A 25,654-nucleotide genomic window follows, 5' to 3' on the forward strand; every position below is an offset into this window, starting at 1 on the left:
ACCAGAAATCAACAAGAGAACTTTGGAAACTGTTCAAATTCATGGAAACTAGACAACATGCCATTGAGTAAACAATAGGTCATCAAAGAAGCTCAGAGAAAGAATTATTGAAACAAATGAAAATGAAGACACAATATACTAAAACCTGTGGGACACAACGAAAGCAGTACTATGAGGGGAGTTTACAGCAATATGAACCTATATTAAAAAAAATCTCAAATAAGAAACCTAATGATGCAGCTCGTGGAACTAGAAAAGCAAGAACAAATCAAACTTAAAATTAATAGAAGAAAAGGAATAACAAAGTAAAGAGTATAAATAAATAAAACAGAAATAGAAAATACAAAAGAGTAACAAAATGAAGAATTGTTTGTCAAAAACATAAAATTGCCCAACCTTTAGTTAGACTCTCCTAGAAGAGAAAAGACCAAGTAAATAAAACCAGGGATGAGAAAGGAGGCGTGATATCGGGTAGCGCAGGAATACAAGGGTGGCCGGGGATTGTTGTGAGCACCTGTACATTAACAAATTGGGAAGTCTAGAGGAAATGGGTACATTTCTGGACAAATACACCCCAATTGAACCATGAAGACAGAAAACCTGAACAGAACTAATAATGAGGAATAATACTGACTCAGTCATGAAGTCTCCCCACAAAGAAAAGCCTGAGATGAGTGGTTTCATTGCTTAGTTCTACCAAACTTTTAAAGAACTAACACCAGTTCTTCCCAAACTATTGCAAAAAAATGAAAGGGAGGAGCTCTTCCAAACACATTTTTCCCAGGCCAACATCAGCCTGATACCAAGACCAGACAAGGACACAGCCATAGCCACAAACTCCACAGACCTTTGATGACTGTGATGCAAAAGTGCTCAGAAACACCAGCAAGTTGAACCCAACAGCACGTGGTCAAGAGTGGTGTGTTCTAGGGATTCCAGGAGGGACAGACATGCACTCATCAATAAATAGAATGCATCGCAGCAAAAGAATGAAGGATGGAATGCAAATGCTCTTCTCAATAGATGCAGAAAAGCGTTTAATAAAATTCAACAGCTCTTCATGATTAAAACTCTGAATTAGGCATGGGAGAACTGAACCTCAACAGAACAAAAGCTGTATGTGATAAACCCACACATCGTCGTTGGAGCAGAGAAAAGCTGTGAGCATTTCCTATAGACCTGGAAGGAGACAAGGGCACCCACTTCCATGACTGGGATTTAGCATGGTGCTGGAGGTCTGAGCAGAGCCAGTCGGCAAGAACAAGAAATGAAAGAATACAAGTAGGAAGGAGTCAAATTATCCCTGTCTGCAGGTGGCATGATTCTACACCTAGAAAAACCTATAGACCCCACCTGAACTATTTATTAGAACTGATAAATGCATTCAGTGAGGATTCAGGATACAAAATTAACATACAAAAATAGACAGCGTTTTTATGTTCCAAAAATATGAACTTTCTGGAAAGAGACTGAGGAAGCAGTCCCATTCACACTAAAGAGGCTGTCCTTTCTCCCATGTGTTTATTGGTCCTTTACTGAGATTCAGTTGGCAGCAGATTTATCCGTGTGGATTTATTTCTAGGCTCTCCATTTTGTCCCGTTGGTCTGTGTGTTGGGTTTTAAACAAGTGCCACACAGTCTTGGTTACTTTGGATGATAAGGTCACGTTGTGCTGTCCCTCCAGCTGCAGGGACAGGTGTGGCCGCATCCTGGGGACAACCGCAGGCTACTGCTCTCTCCTGGCAAAGGTGCTTTCTTTCTCCTTGGCCTTGCGGGTGCCAGGCGCAGCCATCTCCCGAGGGTGCACCCTGGTGTTGCACACACTCACTTCAAGGCAGCTGTTCTGCTGATGAGCTCAATTTAACTCCATTCTAATTCATCTTAGCCCGAGTTGGCTTTGTTCAATTATCCAGACTCAACTTGACTCATCAGCCCGTCCACACTCTCAGCAAGTATTCTAAAGTACTTTTCTGTGTCGGCATCTCTATGGGGCCTTGGGGCCCAGGTTGCTTTTTGAGCAAGTGGTCTCACTTCTCTGTTCTGACCTGAGGGTGTCAGTGTGTTGTGGTGAAGAGATTCCAGCAGGACGTGGAGCAGGACTGCCCTGTGTTTTCACCCAAGACCTGCCCACTGTTTCTTTATCTGTAAAGCGGGAATCCTAAAACCTACTCTGTGGGGGATTTGTCTGAATTACATTCATAGAAGGCACTCAGAAATGGTATCCACTAAATCTTCCCACTTCTCTGGTCCTAAAGGAAAGATTAAGAAACCCAACACACACACACACACACACACACACACACACACACACACACACACATGCACACCAAAGCTCATCCAACAGGTAGAAAGCAGAACCCACTAGGAAAGAGTCTGTAGGGACCCGCGGTGGTCCTAACCTTGTCTCTCCCCACGCTCCTCAGGGGTCCCTTTTGGTACCTGCACTGAAGTTCTTTTGGAAAACAGCCTTGACATTTCTCCAAGTTACTGGAGGGCACCCCTGGGCTCAGTCTGATCCTTGGCATTTCACTTGGCCTGTGCCAGGGCTTCATTATTACCCACCCCCTCAGGAGCCAGGAGACGACCCAGGAACATAGGGGATGGCCACAGCCTCCCCGCCCCACCAGCCAGCAGACCCCTGTAAGGCCCCACAGGTCACCCTGCAGTATTGATCGCAGAGGACAAGATGGGAAAGAACCGCTGGACTCTAAGAGAGCCAGGTGGCGTCAGGGTGGGTCCCCCAGCCCCGGGTGCACTCCTCCCCCACAGCAGGGCTGCAACCTCCGCCAGGCTCCAGGACACGGCCGTGGGCAGTGCGTGTTCTGCAGTTCCTGGGCCCAGCGCCTTTCCTCCGCAGCTCGCAGTTCCCCATTGGCGCTCATTCCAGGTCCAGGCTGTGCCTCTGCCCAGAGCGGCCTCCCTCAGAGCTGCGCGGGGTCGCCTCACCTGCATGTCCCCCTCTTTCAGGTTCTCGATGGTCTCGGACACAGAGACGGAGAGCATCTTCATGGAGGCCATTCACCTTTCCTCGGCCGTGGCAGCCAAACAGATCATCAGCGAAGGTGACCTGGTGGGCCCTGGGTGGGGGGTCCCCAGCGCCGCCTGTCCATTCAGGAGGGCAGCGTGGGAGGGCAGAGCTGCCAGAGCCACTGTCAACTCTGTGGGAGGGAGGAGGTCAGCAGTTCTCCTTGGCTGTGGGGAGGCAGCCCCAAGCTGCCCCTGGCCTCCTGTTGAGCCATTTTGGTTGACTTCAAGGGTCGTGGGCAGGTGGCTTATAGGAGAGACCAAACCTGAGAGCCCAAATGGCTCCAAACGGATCCTCAAGGGACGTCTGCATCCTCCGAGCTTCTGGTGGTCTTCAACTGAGGGGCTCGTGGGAGCAGGCAGGAAGGGGCAGGAGCGAGTTCCACACTGTGCCTTTGCCTTTTGAAGCTGACGGCAGACTGTGCTTCACTCAAGGACGTTCATCCCAGTGGGAGGGATTTTTCCTAGCAGTCACTTTTGGACAGATCATCATTCATTTCACTCCTTGGCTTTCCTGGGCCCCCACGGCTCGGAGGAGGTGGGCAACACAAGGCACCACTGCTGAAGCAGCACCCTCTGGCCCTTTGGCTTGATCTGGCTCCCGCCACTGGTGGCACGGTCCCTTCCCTAGCCTTGGTCATGCCAACCACCCATGTCCACATTAACCACAGGTTCTCTTGGACCCCTGGCCCTTTGGGTCCCCACCAGGGCTCTGGAGGACACTGGAGCTCTCACACCTCACAGAGAACCAGAATCCGGTGTGCCCTGGCTGGGCGACCTGGCTGGCTGCCCCGGGCACTAGGAAGCCCCACCTCCTCCCAACCCCTCTGCTCCTCGCCAGGCTGAGCCTGGACCCGGGCAGTGCCTCCACCTTGATCTGGCGCTCTCGGCATTTCCCCTGCACACCACAGCACAGCAGGGCCTTCTTCCTCCTTCCTGTGTGGGAGTTCCTAACCTCCGCTGGGTCACCTCGGCCCTGTGCTCCACTCCGCAGGCCGCTCTCCAGGCCTTGATGAGTTACAGTCCAGCTTGAGGAGTTGTAGAAACCTCCTTTCCTCTTTGAAAGCTGTACTTTCAAGTCTACAGAATGCCGTGGACATTCAATGTCTAGTTTGAAGCAAAAGAAGAGAAATGGCTTTTTTATTCCAGGTCTTATCTTCTCTCCCCTTTTCTAGGGTATTAAAACTAACTTGCATCAGCCTTAGTGCCTGAAGGACTCAGAGGAAAGAAAAAACAATGTATCGCAGAGAAGGGACAATGTATCAGGTGGCAGGTTAAAATGTTACCAGCACTAGGGATCAGGAGGGCAGAGTTGGGCTGGCCACCTCCCGGGAAGGGCCAGGAGATGGGTGTGGCCTCGGCTTTCTTCGGAAGCCAATTATTACAGGAATAATTAGGAACATTGATCAGGCAGTGGGTGTACTGTAACCAAGGTGAGGGAAGTGCACATCCCATGTTCTCCAACCAGAGGCCCAGGGAAAGCAGGAGGGCCAGGCGAGGGACGAGACATTTGTTTGTAAACCGAAAAGGAAGGAGATCAAAACAATTGCTGCTCCAAGGCTCAGGAACAGTGCTGTGTCTTCCACTGAGCCGGGGAGAGCGCTCCGACTACAGGCAGCAGAGGAAACAGATCTCGTTCCTTGTACTTTTATATCTGTAGGAGACCCCAGGGAGCCAGGAGAGAAATCTGAGCGGTGGGGAAAATAAGAACGCTTCATCTATTTTTAAACAACACAGAGCTCTGGCATTGCAGCCTCCTTCCTGCTTTTGAAACAGAGATCAGAGAACATTTAGAGTGGGACCTGCTGGAACTGCAAGGGGCGGTACTCCTCACTTCAGACACACAGAAGCCTCCGCCAGGACCCAGGCACAGCCGGACTTCCTGGACTCCAATCCTGGAACAGCAGCCCACTTCAGAACCTGCCGGATACTTCCCTGAAGGGCTGTCCCTCTTCCACAGCCACCACTGCAGGGGGCCGCCCCTCAGGGAGGAGGAGGCCGTGTCCATCGCGGAGGCCGTACCTCTCCTCTCTCTTCTTCTCTCCATCAGTGCATTTGGCTACCCAGAGAGGCTTTTCTCTCTCCTGTTCCTTCCCGCCTCCTTAGGGAAGGAAAGCATCTTGCTCCCTGGCCCTCTCCCGTTGGCTAACTTGTGAGCTGGTATATTATCAGGACATAAGGTCGGCTCAGAGGGATGAGTTAGACTCTGAGCTGGTCTGGAATTTGAGCTTTTCTGACCTGGTGTCAGAGAGACACTGAACCTGGTTTGAGATTGGTAAACTCACCTGTCTGGGGTCAGGACGGCTGGGGACTCCAGGTGCTCAGGCTCTTGTGTTGGGAAGCAAATACTAACTGAAATAGTTAAAGTGAACACTCAGGTAGCTCTGTATCCGTGACTCCTGAAAGATTTACTTTCCCAGGGTAATTTGCATTCCACAGGTAAGGGAGTCCAACCAGCAGAGCGAACCAGGTTAGGGAAGAACATGGTCCATTCATTTGGAAAATAACTCGGAGCACCCACTTCATGCTGAGCACCATAGGACTCCTAAGTGTGACTCAGACAGACCCTAGTTCTCAAGGACCATGTCTAAGCTGTGAGCAGCCAGCGTTAGAGAAACCAAGGAGAGAGTAAGGGAACCCAGCTTCTTCCCATCACCCTTGCCCACCTGCAGCTGACCCTGACCCCAGTGTCTAGCTGGTGCAGAGGGCCATTGGGGCCTTGCTAAGTGCGTCCTGCAGATCCCCTGGCATTCAGCTCATGCCCACAGTCCCCAGTGAGCTGGCCAGTACAAGTTCTCCAAGGAACAGGGAAGGCTATGGTGTCCTCACTCCCTAATGCAAATGCCACCTGCTGCCCGTAGAACTCAAGCCTCAGGGGCTCAGAGTAGACCCAGAGTGTCCAGGCATGCTGGAGTCCGCTGAGCAGCTGCTGGTGGAGGACCTGTACAACCGTGTCAGGGAGAAGATGGATGACACCAGCCTTTACAACACCCCCTGCGTGCTGGACCTGCAGCGGGCCCTGGTCCAGGACCGCCAGGAGGCACCTTGGAACAAGGTGGATGAGGTCTGGCCCAACGTCTTCATAGCTGAGAAGTGAGTGTGACCATGGTGGTGGTGGTGACCTTTGTCTCCCCTCTGTTAGTGCCTGGGAGAGGTGACATTCCTTCAGCTTCCGCCCACGGCCCTCGCAGCTCCAGCCCCCGAGGCTGCCTGACCACGTGCCCTGCCCTGGCCTGGGGAGAGACTCCCCAAACCCTCAAACAGATGCCCAGGCTCCCTGATCTAGCCTTGCCCCGTGGGTGCCTCCTCTGGGCCTCCTTTCCTGACACAGACTCCTGACACCATGTCCACCACCCCTGGACATCCACAACAGCCATCGGACAGAACGGCAGGAGCCATCCACAGTGCTGGTCTGCACGCATGCTCACCAACACACGAAAGTGTGTGCCACACAGTGGGCGGGAAACCGGGTTACAAAAGAATACCGAATGCTCACAGATAGGTAGAGGGGTGTGTGTGTGTGTGTGTGTGTGTGTGTGTGTGTGTGTGTGTGCTTGCACGTGCGCTTTTCCATCAACAAGTTAGCAGTAGGAGTCTCTGGGAAGTGGTTTTACAAGTGGCTTTAGTTTCCTGTCTAGGTTTGTTATGAATTTTACAAGTTCCCAAGACATTTATTGTCTTCGTGATCAGAAAAAATGTTATTTTTTAAAAGTTTATGAATGGTTTCCAGAACAAAAACAAAGACAACTTCCACATTCCACGTATTATCCCTCCAGGCCTTACCAGTGCATAATTGGTACCAGCAGGTTAATGTAAGAAACTGGTTTTGGCTGATCCACTGCCTGCTGAATGGATGTGCTCACAATGTCATTACCCAGGTGTCCACAAGCACAGAGGGACCTGGGCCCGGGCGGGCAGTAGGAGATAGCTGGGGACATGAGGTCTGAAACTCCTTCCTGTTGTGATGGATGCCTGGGGACTGTTCCCAGGGCAGGGACCAAATCCTGTGTTTTCACCACCAGAAGCACTTGGCTTGTGGCCCCAGGCATCTTCAGCCACCCCAGCCCACTGTCCTGCTCCTTCCCAGGCAGGCCTGTGCTCAGGGCTCTCAAATTGAGCCCTTCAAACTCAGTTGCAGCACAAAGAGCTCAGAAACACGGGTTCTTGTTCCATCTTTTTCTTCTTTCACGTTCTTGGGCAGTTATTCATTTTTAGAATCTTTGAATGGAGTTAAAATTGTTGCCTTTGAGTTTACTGTAAGGGGAAAATGAGATGATGCATATGAGGGGATTTGGGCAATACAGTGTGTGTCATCCGTGCACAACACACCTAATGTCTTGTCTGCCAGCTTTGTGCTTGGGTGAGTGTGCATTCCCAAGGTATGGGATTTGCAACTAGAGAACCCTGGACCACCCTAAAGATTCCTTGCACCCCAATCTCATTCCCCCCACCCTGCCCATCCAGCTCCGTCTCTTCTCTCTCTCGTGCAGTAGCCAAGTCAGGCCCCTTTAAACACAGGTGTCCATGGTGCGCCCCAGACCTCCTGGGGAGAGGAGGAGGCACTCACCCTGCTGGGTCTCCAGGCCCAGAGGCAGGCTCCCATCATGGTGGTCAACCTGCCCGGCTCTCCCTGCAGGAGCGTGGCTGTGAACAAAGGATGGCTGAAGAGGCTGGGCATCACCCACATCCTGAATGCTGCCCATGGCACCGGTGTCTACACTGGCCCTGAATTCTACACTGGGCTGGAGATCCAGTACCTGGGCATGGGGGTGGACGACTTCCCCGAGGTGGACATCTCCCAGCACTTCCAGAAGTCTGCGGAGTTCCTCGACGAGGCCCTGCTGACCTACAGAGGTGAGGGGCTCTGCTGCTCGGGCTGTGGACTCCCCCTGGGTAGAAGCAAGGGGGGTGTCATGATTATCTGAGGGGATCTGACCACACGGCTGTTCTCTAGGAAGTGGAGAAAGGACAGGATGATCATTGACCCCACAAGCAATCCCGGGGCCTCTCGTGTGCAGGTCCTTGGTGGCATCCAGGCAACAGATGGACACACTTGAGCTGGCCAAGGAGAGATGACAGGGAGGGCGGGAGGTATGGGGTGGTGACAAGCGCAAGGCAGGGACTGTCCTGCGATGGCTCCCAGGGCTGACCGGCTCCTTGGAGAGGCCATCTGGGAGGTCCTTCTGAGTCCCTGGTTCCCAGGGGAAGTGTTCTGAGAGTAGCCACATTAGAGCCTGGAGGACAGGCTGGAGCCAGGACAGTGGCCACAGAACAGCAGCCAGAGGCCAGGGTCTCAGTCCAGGATTCGTTCGGCTTTTTCCACCTGGACTGGGCTGTTTCCCTGTCCTGGGGAGCTCCAGTTTTCTTCAACACAGAACAAAGATCAAAACATCTGATTCTAAAGTTGTCATGAGGGGCTGGGCTGGGCCTCAGTGGGAGAACACTCACCTAGCACGTGCGAGGCCCTAAAATAAAGACGCTGTGTCCAAATAAAAAATAAATACTAAAAAAAAATTAAAAAAAAAATAAAGTTGCCATGAGGGATAAAAATCTTTAATGCATACCAGGGTTTATTTAGCACAACACCCAGCTCTTGGTGAATGCCTGAACGTCATGCCATTATTGTAATAAACCATGTGGCATTCCTGGGAAGGGCATTTCCTGTCACCACCAACATCAGAGATAGGTCACATATAATGGGACATGCACACACGTCACGTGTGTGTCATAAATACACACACGCACACACACATAATGCTTAAAAATCTCCTACTTTAAAAAACATAGGCCTTTGGACACATTGGGGTTGCTGGCATCTGTCCAGGGTCTGTGGGAGGGGACCTGTTCCTTCCACTGGACCTGAGAGCAAGGCCAACCTCCCTGTGGAGAGGGAGCCAAGAGCGTCAGACACAGGGTGGGTGGCAGGTCCCCACAGCACCCAGGGCAAAAGAAGCTTCAACTCATTTTGGGGGCCACCAAGGCACCACGAGAGCCTGTGGGGAGGCGGAGGGAGGATGTTGCATTGGGTGCAGGAACTGCAGCTCCGGGAGGAAGCTCTTTGCTGTGTCCATGAGGGGCCAGCCCACATTGAACACCCACGTTGGTGTCAGCAGGTGTGCACCCAGTCTGCCGGTGAGGTGGCCTCTCCTGCCAGGTTTCTGTTCTTACGACTAAAAGGCGCAGGGGTCACTCCAGTTGAACTGGGCTGACTGGGCTGTGCAAGAGACAAGAGACACAAATACCTTTTTCTTTGGGGTCGCGGTGACAGCTCCTCTGAACTTAAGTGTCCACAGGAAGAGAGAGAGCAAGAGCATGCGCTGACCCCTTTTATTGAGGAGAAACTACTCAAATGAGGCCAGGGGTCAGGTTTCAGGGGGCTGAAATGATGTCCACTATTCATGATGTCCACTATCACCAGGTTGACTGACACCTGGGTAGGCCACACCCCAGGGCACAGTAAGAGAAGGGGACACACACAAGGCACTTCCATGGAAGATTCTATCCTAAACAGGGCAAGGGGTTATATTACAAAGGAACAGGTGAGCGTAGCTCCACCCATAGGGCTGTAGGAAGTCACACCCGTACATGAGACACCGACCCTTGAACCCAAGTAGGGTGGGGAAAGCTCTGCCACATTTCTGTGACTGAGCGCCTCAGCACCCAGCAGGGAGTGTGACTCAGTCACGTGCAAAGTTGGCCTCCCACACTCTCCTGTCCCTCAAGCCTTGCTCTTGAGCGGGAGCAGAGGGCCATGCCCTGACTCTGGCTGCTGCCTATAGGGTAGGTCCCACTCGTGAACGCCCCTACCCTAGAGCCTTCTTCCTGTGGCTTCCTCTGCTCTTAGATGCTTGGACACTAGCTGCTAACAAGGAGGAGGGTGGAAAGGGACACCCCCGACCCCTCAGGATAGTGCTGTTATCCACATCTAACTGTCCTGGAAGCTGAGACCCGCTGGCAGTCTGGTGACTTTGCCAGATGTAACAATCAAGATGCCCTTGGTTGCTGGTAACAGAAAACCACCCCAAACCCTTCACAGCAGCAGAGGCCTTCAATAGGAGGCCACAGGAGGATCCAGAGACTACAGGAGTGTGGCACCGAGTGGCCAGGAGCAAGGACAGGCAGGGCACTCTTGGTCCCACCCTTCCTCGCTTCCCTGGGTGGCAAACACAGGCTTGGCATTAGCCGATCACCTGCCTCTGCCCATCGCCATGGGCTTCTACCCACCAGCAGTCCCTCAGGCCACCCCGGCTCCTCAGAGGGACCCCAGGGTACAGTAGGCCCAGAGACACATGGAACCTGCAGCCTCGTCTGAGTGGGATCTGAAGCCCTTATGAGGAGGACTGGGTGGTCACGTGCTGGAATGTGTTGGCAAGTCCAAGGTGAGGCCTTGGTCCTACCAGATGGCCCGGGGAGGGACCGTGGAGCCCTGGGCTGGAGTGGGAGGGGCAGGCAGCCCATAGTAAGCAGTGGCCTGAACCCCTGAACTCTGCTGTCCTGTGTCCCCCAGTGGGTACCGGATCTTGGCAACAGTACCTGCAGCATTGCTGAGCCTCAGGGCCCATCTCATCTCTGACCCCTTGTGTGACAAAGGCATGGCCTTGGCTGGCAGGGAGACAGAATAAGGAGACTCGCCTCCCATCTCATCTAATCAGGGCTCTCAGCCGACGCTAAGGGTCCCCCAAGACTGTGGGCAGACAGATGGTGACGGCCAGGAAGAAGGTCTCCAGGGGTCTGGTCTGCACTATAAGCCAGCACTAGAGGGGCAGTGTAGACGCCAAGGCCATCCCGTTAAGGGCAGAGGGGAAGCACAAGGGAGGGGGCAGATGACTGACGTGCTGAATGGCAGGGTCATGACTGGACTAGCCCCGCAGACTTACGAGCAGGTCACAGCTGCCGCAGTACTGGAAGGAATCTGTGAGATGCCATGAGATAAGGAAGACAGACTTGGAATTTTTTTAAGTTTTATAGATTTCGGTTGATATAGAAGACAACTTGAGCCCATTGTGTGACATGCCCACCCACACAGACCACCGGCCCGGGCACGTGGTGCTGTGGTTCAGGTTGGTCTGAGTGTCGCCCAGCACTTCCCATATTGGAATTTAATCCCATTGTGAGGTGTTAAGAGGGTGGGAACTTAATCAGAGTATGGTGTTCAGAGACCTTTGGGAAGGATGAGGTTTGGATGCAGGCATTAGGGTGGAGCCTCATGTTTGAATCCTGGAAACGTTTGAAGAAGGGGGTAAGATGAAGGCAGACACATGCATGCTCCCTGCCTCTTATCCTATAAGGCTCTGCACTGCCTTGGGACTCTGCCAGCAGGAGGGCCATCACCAGATGAGGCTCCTGGATGTCACACTTACAGAACCATAAGCCCAAATAAACTATTTTTCTTTGTAAAGTAGCCTGCCTCAGGTATTTCATTATAGTAATGGACAGCTGACTGATACAGAATGCATGAACGAAGGCTATGTTCTTAGAGCCAGAGTGGTGAGGGTTCCACCTACTGTATGCCATTCAGTCAAATGTGACATGTTTGGCTCCATCCTAGACCCAAACTCCTCAGTGAGCAACTGATAAGTTTAACTCTTAACCTGGAGGAGAGTGTCTAGAATAGCATGGAAATATGAAAAAGAAAGTTTGAATATTGATTGAAAGACACATAATAGCCAGAAAAAAAATCCTTAGGGAAGAATATGATAGTGATCCTCTCGAGGAATTTTGCACATAGGTCAGGATCATATGGACGTATTCATTCTTGAATCCAGAATGTCAGAATAGGAGCACTGACTGCTGTTGCACTGTTATGCTTTGCCCTAGATAGGAAAGAACTTCCAAGACTTGAGTGATCCCACATGAAGGGGGCCATGTCCACCTGTCTCTGAGAGCCAGTGAGCTCCAAATCGCAGGAAGCATCCTGCAGAGGCTGGTGGTGGCCAGCCAGCATGAGGACACTGTACAGGGCAATCCCAAGCTCTGACTGACTGGGGGTGCTCTTCCGCCCTGGGATCTGCTCTGATTCGGGGACTCAGGCGATGATGAACACCAGCTCCAAGCACTGGGTCCAGCACCCCGAACAGCACTTCAGAGAAGCAGGACCGGGCAGCCGCCACGATGGCATCACGTCTCTGTGTGTTCTATTTGCAGGAAAAGTCCTGGTCAGCAGCGAAATGGGCATCAACCGGTCGGCAGTGCTGGTGGCAGCCTACCTGATGATCTTCCACAACATGGCCATCCTGGAGGCCGTGATGACCGTGTGCAGGAAGCGGGCCATCTATCCCAACGACGGCTTCCTGAAGCAGCTGTGGGAGCTCAACGAGCAGCTGATGGAGGAGAGAGAGGAGGACTGCAGCCCAGAGGGAGCCGGCGAGGGCCAGAAGGCCCGGGGCACCCTCGGGGCGCGAGCGCAGCTGACGGTGGAGGAGGAGGACGAAGCCACCAGCCACCTCAGCGGCTGCTCCCTGGGGAAGGCCAGCCAGGCCTCCGAGCCCCTCACCCTCATTGACGAGGAGGAGGAGGAGAAGCTGTACGAGGAGTGGAAGAAGGGCCAGGGCCTCTCAGTGGGCAGCCCGGCCGGGGGTGGACAGTGTCCAGGGCCGGCCTCTTCGCGCCAGGCCAGCCAGGAGCAGGAGCAGGAGCTCGAGGACCAGGGTGTGGAGAGGATCGTCCAGGAGTGGCAGAGCCGGAACAAGAGGTACCACGCCCAGGGCCACCAGCGGTGGGCCCCGGAGGAGGACGAGGAGGTCCAGGAGGAGGGCAAGTCCGCGCGGAGGCGCAGGCACGCGCGAAGCCAGAGCAGCGTCTCTGAGAGCGAGAGCGCGCTCAGCCGGGAGGCACGCGTCCTGCGGCAGCTGGAACTCGGCGGCCCCAGCCCAGGCACCCGGCGCCGCTCGGACTCGGTGGCCCCAGCCCAGGCACCCGGCGCCGCTCGGACTCGGTGTCCACCGCCACTCGGACTCCGTGTCCACCGAGAGCACGTGGGACCTGTGGAACGAGAGGCTGCTGGAGATTGAGAGGAAGGCCACGCGGGAGTTCCGCTCCAGGAGCAGGAGGGAGGAGGAGGACGCGCGCTTGGAGGCCGGGAGCACAGTGCCCGAGGATGACCAGCAGAGCGTGTGCTCCGAGGCCAGCTCCTTCTACAACTTCTGCAGCAGGAACAAGGACAAGCTCACTGCCCTGGAGAGGTGGAAGATCAAGAGAATCCAGTTAGGATTTCATAAGAAAGACCTAGGGGCGGGAGAGGGCAGCGGTGAGGTGCAGGGCCCCGAGGATACCCCCAGGGAGAGGAACCCCCCCTGACGTCAACCTGACGGCCTACCAGGCCTGGAAGCTGAGGCACCAGAAGAAGGTGGGCAGCAAGAACAAGGAGGAGGTGATGGAGCTGGGCAAGGCGGAGGACGCCGTCCTGGCCAAAAAGAGACAGCAGAGGCTGGAGCTGCTGGAGAGGAGTCAGCGGACACTGGAGGACAGCCAGTCCACGGCCAGCTGGGAGGTGGACAGCTTCGTGGCCAGCGGGATGTCCGCCTTCTGCTCTGCATCCTGCTCCGTCAGTGCTAATGGGGACACAGGGTCAGTACTGAGCGCCCAGAGCCACCACTCCCAACTGTCCCAGGCTGCCAGCAGCATTGGGGTATGCTCAGCCGCCAACCCCAGCACCCCCCTGCCCAGCCTGCCAGTGAGGCCTGGAGACACCATTTCCATCGCCAGCATCCAGAACTGGATTGCCAGCGTGGTCAGTGAGACCCTGGCTCAGAAGAAGGGTGAAATGGTGCTGCTGTCTCGTTCACTGTCCGTGGCAAGCATGAGGGCAGGTCCAGCCACCAGCTGCCTGGGGGACGACCAAGTCTCCATGCTCAGTGGACAGAGCAGCTCCCTTCTGGGTGACCGCCTGCTGGGTCAGAGCCGGGCAAGGCCCAGCTCCGACTCCCAGTCCGTGCTGTCCTCCAGCACCTCACTGAGCTCCAGGGCTGAAGGGGCTGGGAGCAGGGTGAGGGGGACCAGCAAGCCCATCTACAGCCTCTTTGCTGACAATGTGGACCTAAAGGAGCTCGGCTGCAAGGAGAGGGAGATGCAGATGGAGCTGAGGGAGAAGATGTCCGAGTACAAAATGGAGAAGCTGGCCTCCGACAACAAACGCAGCTCCCTGTTCAAGAATAAGAAGGTCAAGGAAGAGGATGATGGTGCCAGTGATAGGGATGGGGACACAGACAACGCCATCGGGAGCTTCCGACTCTCTTCCCGCAGTAACTCCCAAAAGCCTGAAACGGATGCCTCCTCCTCCCTGGTGGTCTCTGACCACTGTAGGAGAGGCAGCAGAAATGGCAAGGAGATGGACAGCAGCATCAATAAGTGGCTCAGTGGCCTCAGGACCGAGGAAGACTCTCCTCCCCAGAGTGACTGGTCTGGCAGCTCCAGGGAGAGGTACAGCAGATCTTCCCTGCACCGGGAAACCGAGTCCAAATCCTGCAGTTACAAGTTCTCCAAATCCCGGTCAGAGGAGCAGGACACCTCCTCCTACCACAACGCGGACGGCAGCTCTGTGAGGAGCACTTCCCGTTTCTCCTCGTCCTCCACCAGGGAGGGCAGAGAGACCCACAAGTTCTCCAGGTCCACATTCAGTGAGACCTCCAGCTCCTGAGAGGAGAGCCCGGAACCCTACTCCTTCCGCCGGACCCCTGAGCCCTCCGAAGGGGAAGAGTCCCCAGAGCCATGGCGCTGGGACTGGGCTAGGCCCAGGGACTGGGAGGACGTGGAAGAGTCATCCAAGTTGGACTTCTCTGAGTTCGGAGCCAAGAGGAAATTCACGCAGAGCTTCATGAGGTCTGAAGAGGAAGGCGAGAAAGAGAGGACAGAAAACAGAGAGGAGGGCAGGTTTGCCTCTGGGCAGAGGAGCCAGTATCGGAGAAGCACAGACAGAGAGGAAGAGGAGGAGATGGACGAAGCAGCCATCATCGCTGCTTGGAGACACTGGCAAGAGGAGACCAGGACTAAGCTGCAGAGGAGGAGGGAGGACTGAACAGGGCCTGGGCCACCTGCCGCTCAGCGGAGCACAGGGCTCAGGCACACCCTGCCACCACCCCTCAGGGGCCGAGGATGCAGAGAGGATCTCTCCAATAGGCAGAGTGGCAGTGCCTGAGTGGAAGGACACCGGGGTGCAGGGTGGGAGGAGAGGAGCCATGCTGGGCCAGCTCGGGCCGTTTTCTGTCATCCAGGGCCCTCTGTGCTTTGGTGCTTATGTGTTCGACAGTGTGTGTCCTGGACTGGAGAGGAGAGTGTGAAAGGAATTGCAGTTTGTTGGAGAGTCCAGTGTATATCCAGAAGGCCATAAGGCAGGACTTGGTTCTGTTCAAGTGGTTTCATAACAAGTCCCAGGAAATCTGTCAGCAATGCCCAGCTCTGTTTAATATCTTGGATCTCCATTAAATTGGTTTGTTGTGAAATCTTCCTTCTGCACTCTGGTCACTTTAGCTCTTTAGATGTTAGGGGAAACTCACTTCAGAAGTCATGGTGGGTTTTTATGGGCCAGCCTCACCTTGCTTCACAAAATCTGTGCCTCCAGGCAATCCCACCACTGTCTCGTTGTTATATAATAAAGGAAGATGTGGTCCAGGATGGAGGGCAGGTGAGAGGCCATTTCAGGACCCACTCCCACCTCGCCTGGGAGCAACAGAAGGAACTAGGGAAAGAGTGAGGTTAGTGTGTGAGCGGCAAGGTCTGGGGTACCGAGAGGGTCCCTTGGAATGACAGGAACACAAAACCAGCCTGAGGGAGACCAGAAAAGCCCAACAGTACCAGGTGGAGGTGAGTTTTTATAAAACCTTGCGGCCATCCTTGCTTTCATTTCTTGAAGGCTGATTGGATAATGAGAGTGTACTTGGTCCTTCCTTGCCCTGTGGGTGGGCTGAGCTGGCAAGAAGTCTTTACCCTTGTCACCAAGACATTTCTGCCCCTAAGACACAGGTTGGGTTGCTGGAGCAAGCAGAGGACTTTGAACACCTTACAACCTCCACTGTTGGGCTGCTCTCCAGAGCTGCTGTGGGGCCACAGACCCTGGCCAGATTTGAACAGGCCTGTGCCATGTAGGGGTCTGAGATGTCTTGAGTAACCATGAAGCCCAGCCCAGGGACACAGCTGGCCATGACTTGATTATCGAGAGGGCAAGAGTAAGGAGGAATACACCAGTGGGCAAACAGTAACTGGTGATCCTGGGATCCCTTTCTCTAACCTGAGCTGCCCTGGACGTGGAGACGAGGCAGCCTTCCTGCATGGATTGGCTCAGCATCACGTGCCTCATGGCCTCAAAGATGAAAATGCTCAGGCGAAGGGTGCCAGCGTGATGCCCGATCCCTGCACGGCATGCAGCTGCTGTCGGAGCCGCTGATTTCATTTCCTGCCTCCCCCTCCCTGTACCTGCAGCTCAGTTGCTGCAGCCCCATCTCCCCTCATGATGGACAGGAGCTTGCCGGGGTGGGGCAGGGGGCTCAGTCTTTGTCCCATTCCCCCCATTCCCCCCTTTCCTTCTCCCTGTTCACCGTGGCTTCAGTGGGCTCCCCTGGGCCTGCGTACTCCCACTGTGTACAAAGGTGCCCTTCTGGCACCCTCTGCACCAAGAGGCTGCTCCCATGGGCCCTGGGCCTCCAGGAGCTCGGGGCTTCCTCTCCTTCATGCTGTGGGGAGGCTTCTGACCCAGGCATGAGCAGCTGGGCACCCACAGAAGGAGCATCTTCTGAAGGGAGGACTGAGGATCTCACTGGACGGGCCCTGTGCTGTCTCCATGGAGCCAGTTAACCCAGGTGTCTGCCCAGGCCTCATTTTTAACATCATTCACACAACACACAGATGGGTCACTGTCATGTCAAGGTAGAGGAGAAATCTCACAACTCACTCCTGGTCCATTCCAACTCACTTCTCTGAATGTGGACCAAGCAGTTGAGGGGTGTGGAGCTGAAGAGTCACCAGCCTTCCTCCAGCCGGGATGTGCACTGCCCACTTGTGTTGAGATTTCAGGCTATAGGGGCACCTGTAGACCAGCTTGGCTTACTAGCAGGGGAAGCCAGAGAGGTCCTTTGCTGGCCTTGCTGGGGACCCTGCCACCCAGGGAGTCTGTCTGAGAATTCAAGACTCTGGATTCGGCTTATTCCTGGAGTCCAGAGTCTATTTTTGGTAACCACATCAATAACAATTGTATCTGATTTATGATGAACTTGAGGAAATATCTTTGATTGAACTGTTAGACTCCCAAGTGTGACTTCTGCATCATACCTAACCGAGGGTGACAGTGGCAGTCCCGCGTGCTGTCTGCCTGTTGGTAAAAGCCCCACAGGAAGCAGCGGGAACATCCACAGTGGTGACTGAGGAGAGCTCCAGGTGGGACGTTTGCAGAGCACCAGAGGAAAGGGGTCAGAGGGAGAGAGTGGCCCCACCCTCGTGCTGAGGGACAAAGTGAGGAAGCTGTTTCCAGAGCCCCACAAGAGCCATGACCAAGGGAGAGGGGCCCCTGACCACCTGGAGGTCAGGGAAATAAATGTCCCGACCCCTGTCCCCCCACTGTGGTCTCATTTAGTAGCTCCCACCGCCAAACCTGACTGAAGGCAGTAAGTGGAGGAGTCTGAGGGACAAAAAGTGGGTCTGGAGAGGCCGCGCCACCGCACCAAGGGTGACGCACTGAGAGGAAAGGATATCACACAGCCCTTTCCAAGGACGTGTCTTGGATGAGGGAGACGCTCTGCACTGAACACAAAACCCACCCGCCCCAAGATCAGCACTTGGCACCGAGTTTCAGCTACATGGAATCAACTGTTGGAGACGCTGAGTTTGTTTTACAAGAAAACAAATAAGGAGAACAAATCTGAAGTTTGGCCTCTGCCCTCTCCTAAGGTACTAGAGCTCACTTGGAGAAAACTCCCGACTTCCTGGCTGTGAGCTGGTTTGGGAGACCCAGAGGCATCTTGTGCACCCAGGGCTGGGCTCCACCTCTGGGCCAGGAGGGGCAGCTCCCTCAGGAACCCCAGTGACAGAGAGGGCTGGGGACGGAGTCACAGAACTCCAGCCTCTCCTACCCTGGCGGCTGCCTGCCTCCTACCTGCAAATCCATGCGTCAGTCAGCCCGTGACAGTGTTGATAACAGGGTGGGGAGAACCTGCTTCCAGTGTTTGGAATGTCACCAGAAGAGTGTGTGTTTCTCTGGGCTCCCTGAGGCAGACCCCTGGAGAGTCATTAACCAATGACAATTGAAGAACAAATTCGTGCCACCATCTGTCTTAAAGTATCTGTAGAGCTGCCTTGTGAGAAGCACCCTGAGTGCCACACCTGTCCCTTAGGGTCGTCTGCTCTGCTGCTACCAAGAGAACACCATATGAAACCATGGAGAGGGGACAGTCTCAAGTCAGGGAAAGGCTCAAGTCCCTCACAAGAAGCAGCTAGGTGCCATGGTGCAGGCCTGTGTCCCAGCTACTTGGGAGCCACGGCAGGAGGGTGGCACGTTCCAAGCCAGTCCCAGCAACCTAGTGAGACCCTGTCTCAAAATACAAACTCAAAAGGGCTGGAGGTAGTTCAGACCTAGAGCGCCTCCCAGAACCAGCAACAGCAACAACAAAAGAGTTGTCAAGCGAATCAGAAGAGCCCGGCCAGGTCTCCCACCTCCTCACTCCCACCTGCACCTGGGCCAGCCGGATGGCTCCTCCACGAGTCCACTCCCTTCATTCTGCCACCACCCCCCAAAGCCAGGCCTCTTCCCCGCCCCTGGCGGTTGCAGTGGACTTATAAACTAGTTCCACCTCACCACCCCTTCCCTATCCCAGGACCCAATTAATCTCCCCACAGCTCACAATTCTGTTTCTGTTTACTACTGTGTGTATGGACTCTGAGGTCTCCCGACCCGGGAGTCTTAAGTTCCTGTGCATGGCCACCATCCGTCCCCCTCTGGCTGCATGTGGGCCCCATCTGGAGCACTTTCAGCTGTCCCTCTGTGTGGCCCTGCCCTGTTTCCCTGCTGGGGTGCTGCCCTCCAAGTCCTTCTAGCAGCAGCCCACACTTAAATCCCTCCCAGCCACTGGGCCACTCAGTCTCCTCCTCCTCCGATGTCACACAGCACTCTGTGCCTGACTGTGGGCTCACCCCAGTCTGCTTTTCTTCATAGGCATTTGGTACTTCAACCTCCCTAACTTTCACCATGTCTGTGGTGCTACAATTAAGTAAGATTATTTTAATGTGCCGAGGCCGTTCATAGCACGCAGGGGAATTTAGTGGTTCCACGTGGCTCCATATAATTCTCTAACAATGATCAGTTATAATTGTTATTATAGACATGGTGTGGTAAGTAGTTAAGAACACAGCTTTGTGATCTAATTGAAAAACTGCCAACACTTATACAAAGTGTTTACTGAGTTCCAGGCACTACACTGAGAGCTTTAGCAAGGATTATCCACTTTGTGTCTACTGTTATCAACTTGATCTCTCCCCAATCCTATCCTTGGTTATTATTAATTTTTGAAGCACATGATGGACAAACACCGTGCCAGCCACTGGAAATTCAGCAGAAATCAAGGCAGATCAAACTTGGCCTCAGGGAGCTGGCCGTCCTGTTACAGGAAACAGTGGACAAACAGGCCTTTTGAGATCTAGAACACTGTTCACGTCTGTCGGCCTGTGCATCGTGTCTGTCCCCACTAGCAGGGAAGCTCCCGGGGAAAGGGTCATTCTGGGCTGCATCTCCCACAACTTGATACCCAGCCTTCTCTGGATGAAGACAGGAAATGCTCTGAAGGAAGTGACGGGGACAGGCATGGGGTGGCGTGTTTTTAGGCAGGTGACATGAAACCTGGACTGGTCAGGCCAGGGCCCAGGGGAAAGATTGCTCCCCTGGGCAACCCCTGGGACCCTGGGGCTCTGGGAGGAGGAATGATGAACTACCTGGGCCACAGGGCTACTCCATGCCCAGCCTGAGGGAGTCCCCTGGAGTCTGACTTCAGGCCATGCACCTCACAGGGCAGGCAGCCTCTGAGGGTGCTTGGGAGGGTGCCTGTGCACCTAACCAAAAACATGGGCTAAGGGTCCGCTGGCTGATTCAGCAAGGATCCTGGGGCCTGAAGGAGGCAGCTTGTCTCTGCTGAGGCTCGGAGTGCCTGTCCGTCCGTCCTTCCTTCCTTCTCTCTCTGACTTGCTCGCTCTCTTCCTTCCCTATGGGTGAGCAAGACAGTTAGGTGTAATGGGAAGAGAATGTCACAGGATTCACAGTTGGAGGGGACACCAGGCAGGACTCAAGTCCAGGGTGGAGTGGTTCAGCCACCTGCTCGGGAGAATAGCCGCTTTTGATCACCACGCAGGCCGTGGAGCCGGCGCTCCTGGAAGCCTCGCTGTACGGGCCGGGGGACGCTGCGAGCTCTCCAGCACAGCCTGTCTTGACCCATATCCTGCTCTCCCAGGCAGAGCAGAGACAGGGAGGAGGACGAGACAGGGGAAGGAGCTTGGCTCCAGAGGCCATTGGTAACAACTGTCCTGCCCTGCTCTGGACCTCTCGCCAAGGGGACTGCCAAGGGCCTCTGGAGGAACCAAGCCTTCCTCACAGGAACCCAGAGGGACTAAAAGCCCATTCACAGGCAGAAGGACAGATAGCAGGCAGGACTCCCTGCCTTTTGTGGGACATTGAGACCAGGTGGATCATTTCAAAGACAATGCCAGTAATGTCCCGGACCCAGCCCCAGGGGCCACAGAGAAGGGGCACAGCAAGAGAGACCCTCCTGTCACTTCCTTTGGGGATGCCATCTGAAAAAGCCCAGTGATGACCACGTGGTCAGATTCACTCAGCTCCACTGCCCAGCATGGCAAGGCTGTGACACGGGTCACTAACCCACCTTACAGATGGAAGCCTCAGATTGAGAGGGGTGCTGTGCACTGTGTCCCCCAGATTCATATATTGAGAGCTAATCCCCAATGCAGTAGTCAATGGCACCCAGAGGCAGGTCCTCCACAGGGGAGCAGGCCCTGAGGATCTGTCCTTGTGGACGGGATCATTACCTGTGGAATGGTGCTTGCTCCCCATCCAGCCTCGCCCTGCTGCATCCTCCGTGAAAGCGAGAGTCCTCCCCAGACGCAGAATCTACTGGCTCCTGGGTCACAGCCCCTGGAGCTGTGAGCAGCACAGGGTACTGTTTATAAATTACCCAGTCTACGTGGTTTTGTTACAGCAGCATGAAGGGACTGGCAAGGGCTGAAGTCATGTCCCCAGGATCACACAGGAGGGGGATGGCAAGAATCTGAGCCTAGACATATCTGACTTTAAAACCACTTTTCTACCACACCATTTTGCCCAGGGAGAGGTTAACACTGTGATTGTAGAGAAATCTGGATGTGGAGGCAGGGCTGGGGCCGGTTGGCCACTCAGAAGACTTGGTCCCCGAACAAAGCACGACTGGCCTTCCTCCCGGCAGCATGCAGCCAACTCACTAATAAACAGCGCAGCTCGGGAAGATGACAAGCCCGCAGCCCCAGGGACTGCTCCAAACAGGGGCTGTACTTAGAGACCGGATGTTCAAAGAGGTTAAGATTTCCATCTGCACGTCTGCACTCTCTTCCCCGCTCCCGGGAGAGAAGCTCTCATCGCGGGGAGTCACAATATTTGTGCGTCTTTCAGACAGCTCTCTCTCTTTTAAAGCTGCCAGCACAGGTGCAAGGTAGTTCTCCATCTATTACAAAGGCTGCCGTGGGCGGCAGGGAGTAGGAGGGCTTCGGCAGAGCTGACACAGGACACAGATGTTCTGAGTGTGTGTGTGCGCGCGCACACATGTGTGTATGTGTCTGCATGTGTGTGCGTGTGTGCATGCATGTGTGCATGTGTGTATAGACAAAGAGAAATGTTAGGACAGTCTTCATCCCCCAGCGTCGCTGCCTGTTGGATAGTAGTGGAGTCAAGATGAATGAGGATCCCAGGCAAGGCCAAAATTTAGACAATTAGGTCTGAAAACAAGCCTATCAATAGACATGCATTAAAATATATTTTATTCATAAACAAACAAGAAGTAATTTTAAACCAGCCCTCAAAGACCTCCCCCACCAGCCTCTCCATCCCCTTCTTTCCCCGGGTCAAGCCAAAGAAATGCAAATTCTGAGCCAGGGCCTGTCTTCCTCTGAGGACTTTGCTTGCAAATCTAGCGGGTTCTTCAACAGAGGAGGGCGCTCGGAGCCCGGAGGCCCTGGGCTTGAAATCCCAGTGAGGCTCTTCCTTTTCAGTTAAAGCCCTGGCCACCGATAAAATGGCTGTGGATTTGGGATCATCTGGTAGCATGCGTTAGCCAGGTTCCTTTGGGATGACAAGGACATGCAGAAAGTGAGTTACAAGGAGGAAAGTGGAGGGTCTGGAGCCTGTGACTTGTGGAAGAATGACAAGGACAGCTGGGGCCTTGCAGTTCAGGACAGGGCTCCGACCCCCCCCCCCTTTCCTCCCTTTGTTTCAACCTTCTTGGTCTGCAGGGCCTGGGGGGTTGCAGGACAGAACACAGCTCCCTTTCCTCATCCTGGCCCCCCAGTACCAGGAGCAGACCCATTTCTCAAGTCCAAATGTCAGCCGTTGAACCACGGTGATGGAGGCTTCCGATTGGATCAGAGAGCGAGCAGTTGTAGGTGAGAATGGTCACGGGACCCTTTTTCTCAACACGATTGCAAACTGGATGATTATTAAAGTTGCAGGTACCACAATAATAAACACCTTTACTGCTCTGTAATAATGACCTGACCTGGGCACCCAGGCCTGGCCTGGAAGTCTCACTGATGTCTCAGCTGCAGACCGAGTTCTGTCCAGACGAATGCCCTCCTGACCCCGCTGGAGGTTAGCAGTGGTACCAAAGAGGACACGGGAGGCGGGCAGTGTGATGGCACCGAGATCCTTCAAGACGTCCTTCCTGGTAGCCTGGAGATGCTGTTGAGCCAACTCGTGCACCTACTTACAGAGGGTGACTGGGACCCCGTGTTGGTGCCATTCCAACAGAGGCAGGGAAAAGTCAAGATGACCGCAGAGTTAAAACGCTATCAGACATGACACTCTCATGCTTCTTGTTCTTAAATAAAATTATGCTAGTCTACACCTAAGTTTTATGGCAATGTTCAGGAATTCCTTCCTGAACTTGCCCAGGGCTCCTTAGCTACATTGGTTGCACCCCCAGCCATACCTGTGTTTTTCCATAAACTCTCTCAGTCTACCTGCCTCTGCTTTGTGACTCTATGTAACGTCCGTAGCCACAGATGCCACAAGCAAAGGTGGAATCTCAGTCATCTAGGCTGTCAGGGTGGCCTGACCGACCAGGAGCCGACGCCTCCCGCACCCCCAAGGCCTGACAGTTACCAAACGCTCCGCAGGCGTGGAGTGGAGTGTGGAAGAACTCAGGCCTCTCTGCCATCCCCAGGTCCCCAGATCAAGGGCTACCACCATAAATAATCCTGGACACATAGTTTTCAGTTGGTAATAATATTGATGCTCCCTGGTTGGCTGTCCAGATCATATCTGGGGTTATTTCCTGCTGCTTGTTGGTTTGTTTTCTCTGGAAGAAGGTATGTATTTGATTTCTGAGCATCTGTACTTCCTGGGAAGTGTGTCTCATTTGGTTTTAAGTTCTCCATAGGTGTCCTCCGATTTTTCATGCCTGCCACAAACATTAAGACTCTTGGTTGAGAATATCCACGTCAAGTGCAAATGGCCTTTGAGTGATCCACCGTGAGCGGGCTTGATTCAGCTGTGGCCCTGGGTGCTCAGGAACCTGAGATGGACAGAGAGCCTGGAGCCCCTGGTGCTGTTCCGCAGTCACTGCCCTGCTCCAGTGCCCAGAGGAGAGGTCTGTGTCCATCACAGACCGTCATGATCTCCTTGTTGAATTTCAGGAGGCTGCAGCAAGGGTGCTGGTGCCATCAGTAACTCCTGCAGCCTTCCGATTCACTGTGTAGAGCTCTGTTTAAAAGGGGTTAATTTAGCTGCTCTGAAAAACACTCAGAAGAATAGGAAACTTCTCCTATCAAAAGGGTTTCCTGTAAGACATACAGTTTCCGGTTGGAAAAGACAAAACTAACACTGATATCAGTTGGATCAACCAGAGAATACAGGTACTGAAATGTGAGCTGCGGTGACACACCTTTTACCTTTTTCCGTAATTTTGACTTTCTCCCCTCCAAAAAAGAGAAAAAAGAAAATTTCACGGAAACCCACGCAGAACATACAGAAAAACACAAAAAGGAAAGACATAGAAACTACCTGTAATTATACCACTGGGCAATGACCACAATCGACATTTATTGAGGAATATAAAATCTTACTTTTTGAGATCATATAGGCTATTTTTAAAGTGAATTTCACTTAACATTTTACCATATGAGACATCTCCTTGCAACATGAATTTTTGTAACTTTATAGTGCTTGATCTTTTGGCTAGGACTAAATTATTTTATCTTCTCTGTTACTGAGCGATGATCTCTTCTGGGTTTCTGTTATAAACAACACTGAGATGAATTGCATGGTTGTGGGTCTGCCCAATCATTTCTTCAGCATAAACCCAGATGAAGTTACTATTTCAGTGTACATATACTTTAAAATAAGAACAAAAACGTCTGTGACGTGAGGCCAAATTGCTTTCCATAAAGTGTGTGTGAATTCCGTATCAGCAAGACAAGGACGTCTGTGACACGGGTGAAGGCTTGAATCTTGCCCCGATGCTGGAGTGTTTTCTTGGGACAGCATTCTCGGGTTTGGGAATTAGTGTACACACAGGTCACAGCGGGTGTTTGGCTAGTGCTCCTTCCTCCTCTTGAGGATGACTGCGTAAGGGATCAGTATTAATCCTTCTTTCAACATTTGGTTCAATCCAGCAGGGAAGCCGTCTGGGCCTGGACTTTTCTTTGTGGGGAAGTGTTAAATGAGCAGTCAGCCCACCTTAACAGGTCAATTCAGGTTTCCCTTTCTTCTTGAGTCAGTAGTTGAATCTGTCCATTTTCTTCAGGTTACCTGATTCATCGCGTCCTGCATCTGTTCACAAAATTCCTTATGGGCCTTTCTTATCCCATGAGGGTGGCAATGATGTCTTTCTGTTCTCTCTCTTTTTTCCTGGTTCATCTGGTTAAAGTTCTGTCACTTTTGTTGATGTTTTAAGACAAGCTTTTGAAGACTGACTCTCTTGTTTTTCTATTCCACTTCGTTCTTTCTTCTTCCATCTGATTTCCTCCCTTGTCCCTGCTGCTTATGTTCTACATGATTCTGTTTAGACTTTACTTCTTCCTCTTCCTCAAACTGAACAGCATCATTGTCCCACTTTCCAGATCACTAATTCTTTCTTCTACCTGCTCAAATCTGTCACTGAATCCCTCTGATGATTTTTGTTTGTCTCAATTATCGCACTTTTCAGCTTCAGAGTTTCTTATTTATTTCTTTTCAGGGTGAGTCTCTTTATTGATATTTCCATTTTTTTCATACTTCCTTTTCTTGATTGGGTGTCTTAAAAATAGTTGTTTTGAAGTTTTTGTCTAGGAGATCTGCCATCAGATCTTTCTCTGACACTGGCAGCCTAGAAACAGTTTCTCTTGGTTTGGTTTTTTCCTTAAATGAGTGGGATTTTTTTCTTCTTTTTTTTCCAATAATCATGGCTAAGATGCCTTGTGA

At 53.1% G+C, this 25,654-nt stretch overlaps 1 protein-coding gene across 1 annotated transcript; it reads left to right on the top strand.

Moving 5' to 3' along the window:
* Positions 1–2,400: 2,400 nt before the first annotated feature.
* Positions 2,401–15,578, top strand: LOC308640584 (serine/threonine/tyrosine-interacting-like protein 2). The gene is given in 7 exon segments (XM_081312437.1): positions 2,401–3,062; positions 5,886–6,117; positions 7,661–7,878; positions 12,169–12,860; positions 12,940–13,293; positions 13,295–14,656; positions 14,660–15,578. Coding segments are annotated over 7 exon segments (3,612 nt in total). The 5' UTR covers positions 2,401–2,686; the 3' UTR covers positions 15,038–15,578.
* Positions 15,579–25,654: the final 10,076 nt, after the last annotated feature.

Source organism: Spermophilus citellus (genome assembly GCF_964194105.1).
Source record: "Spermophilus citellus genome assembly, contig: SCAFFOLD_379, whole genome shotgun sequence".
Classification (NCBI taxonomy): domain Eukaryota; kingdom Metazoa; phylum Chordata; class Mammalia; order Rodentia; family Sciuridae; genus Spermophilus; species Spermophilus citellus.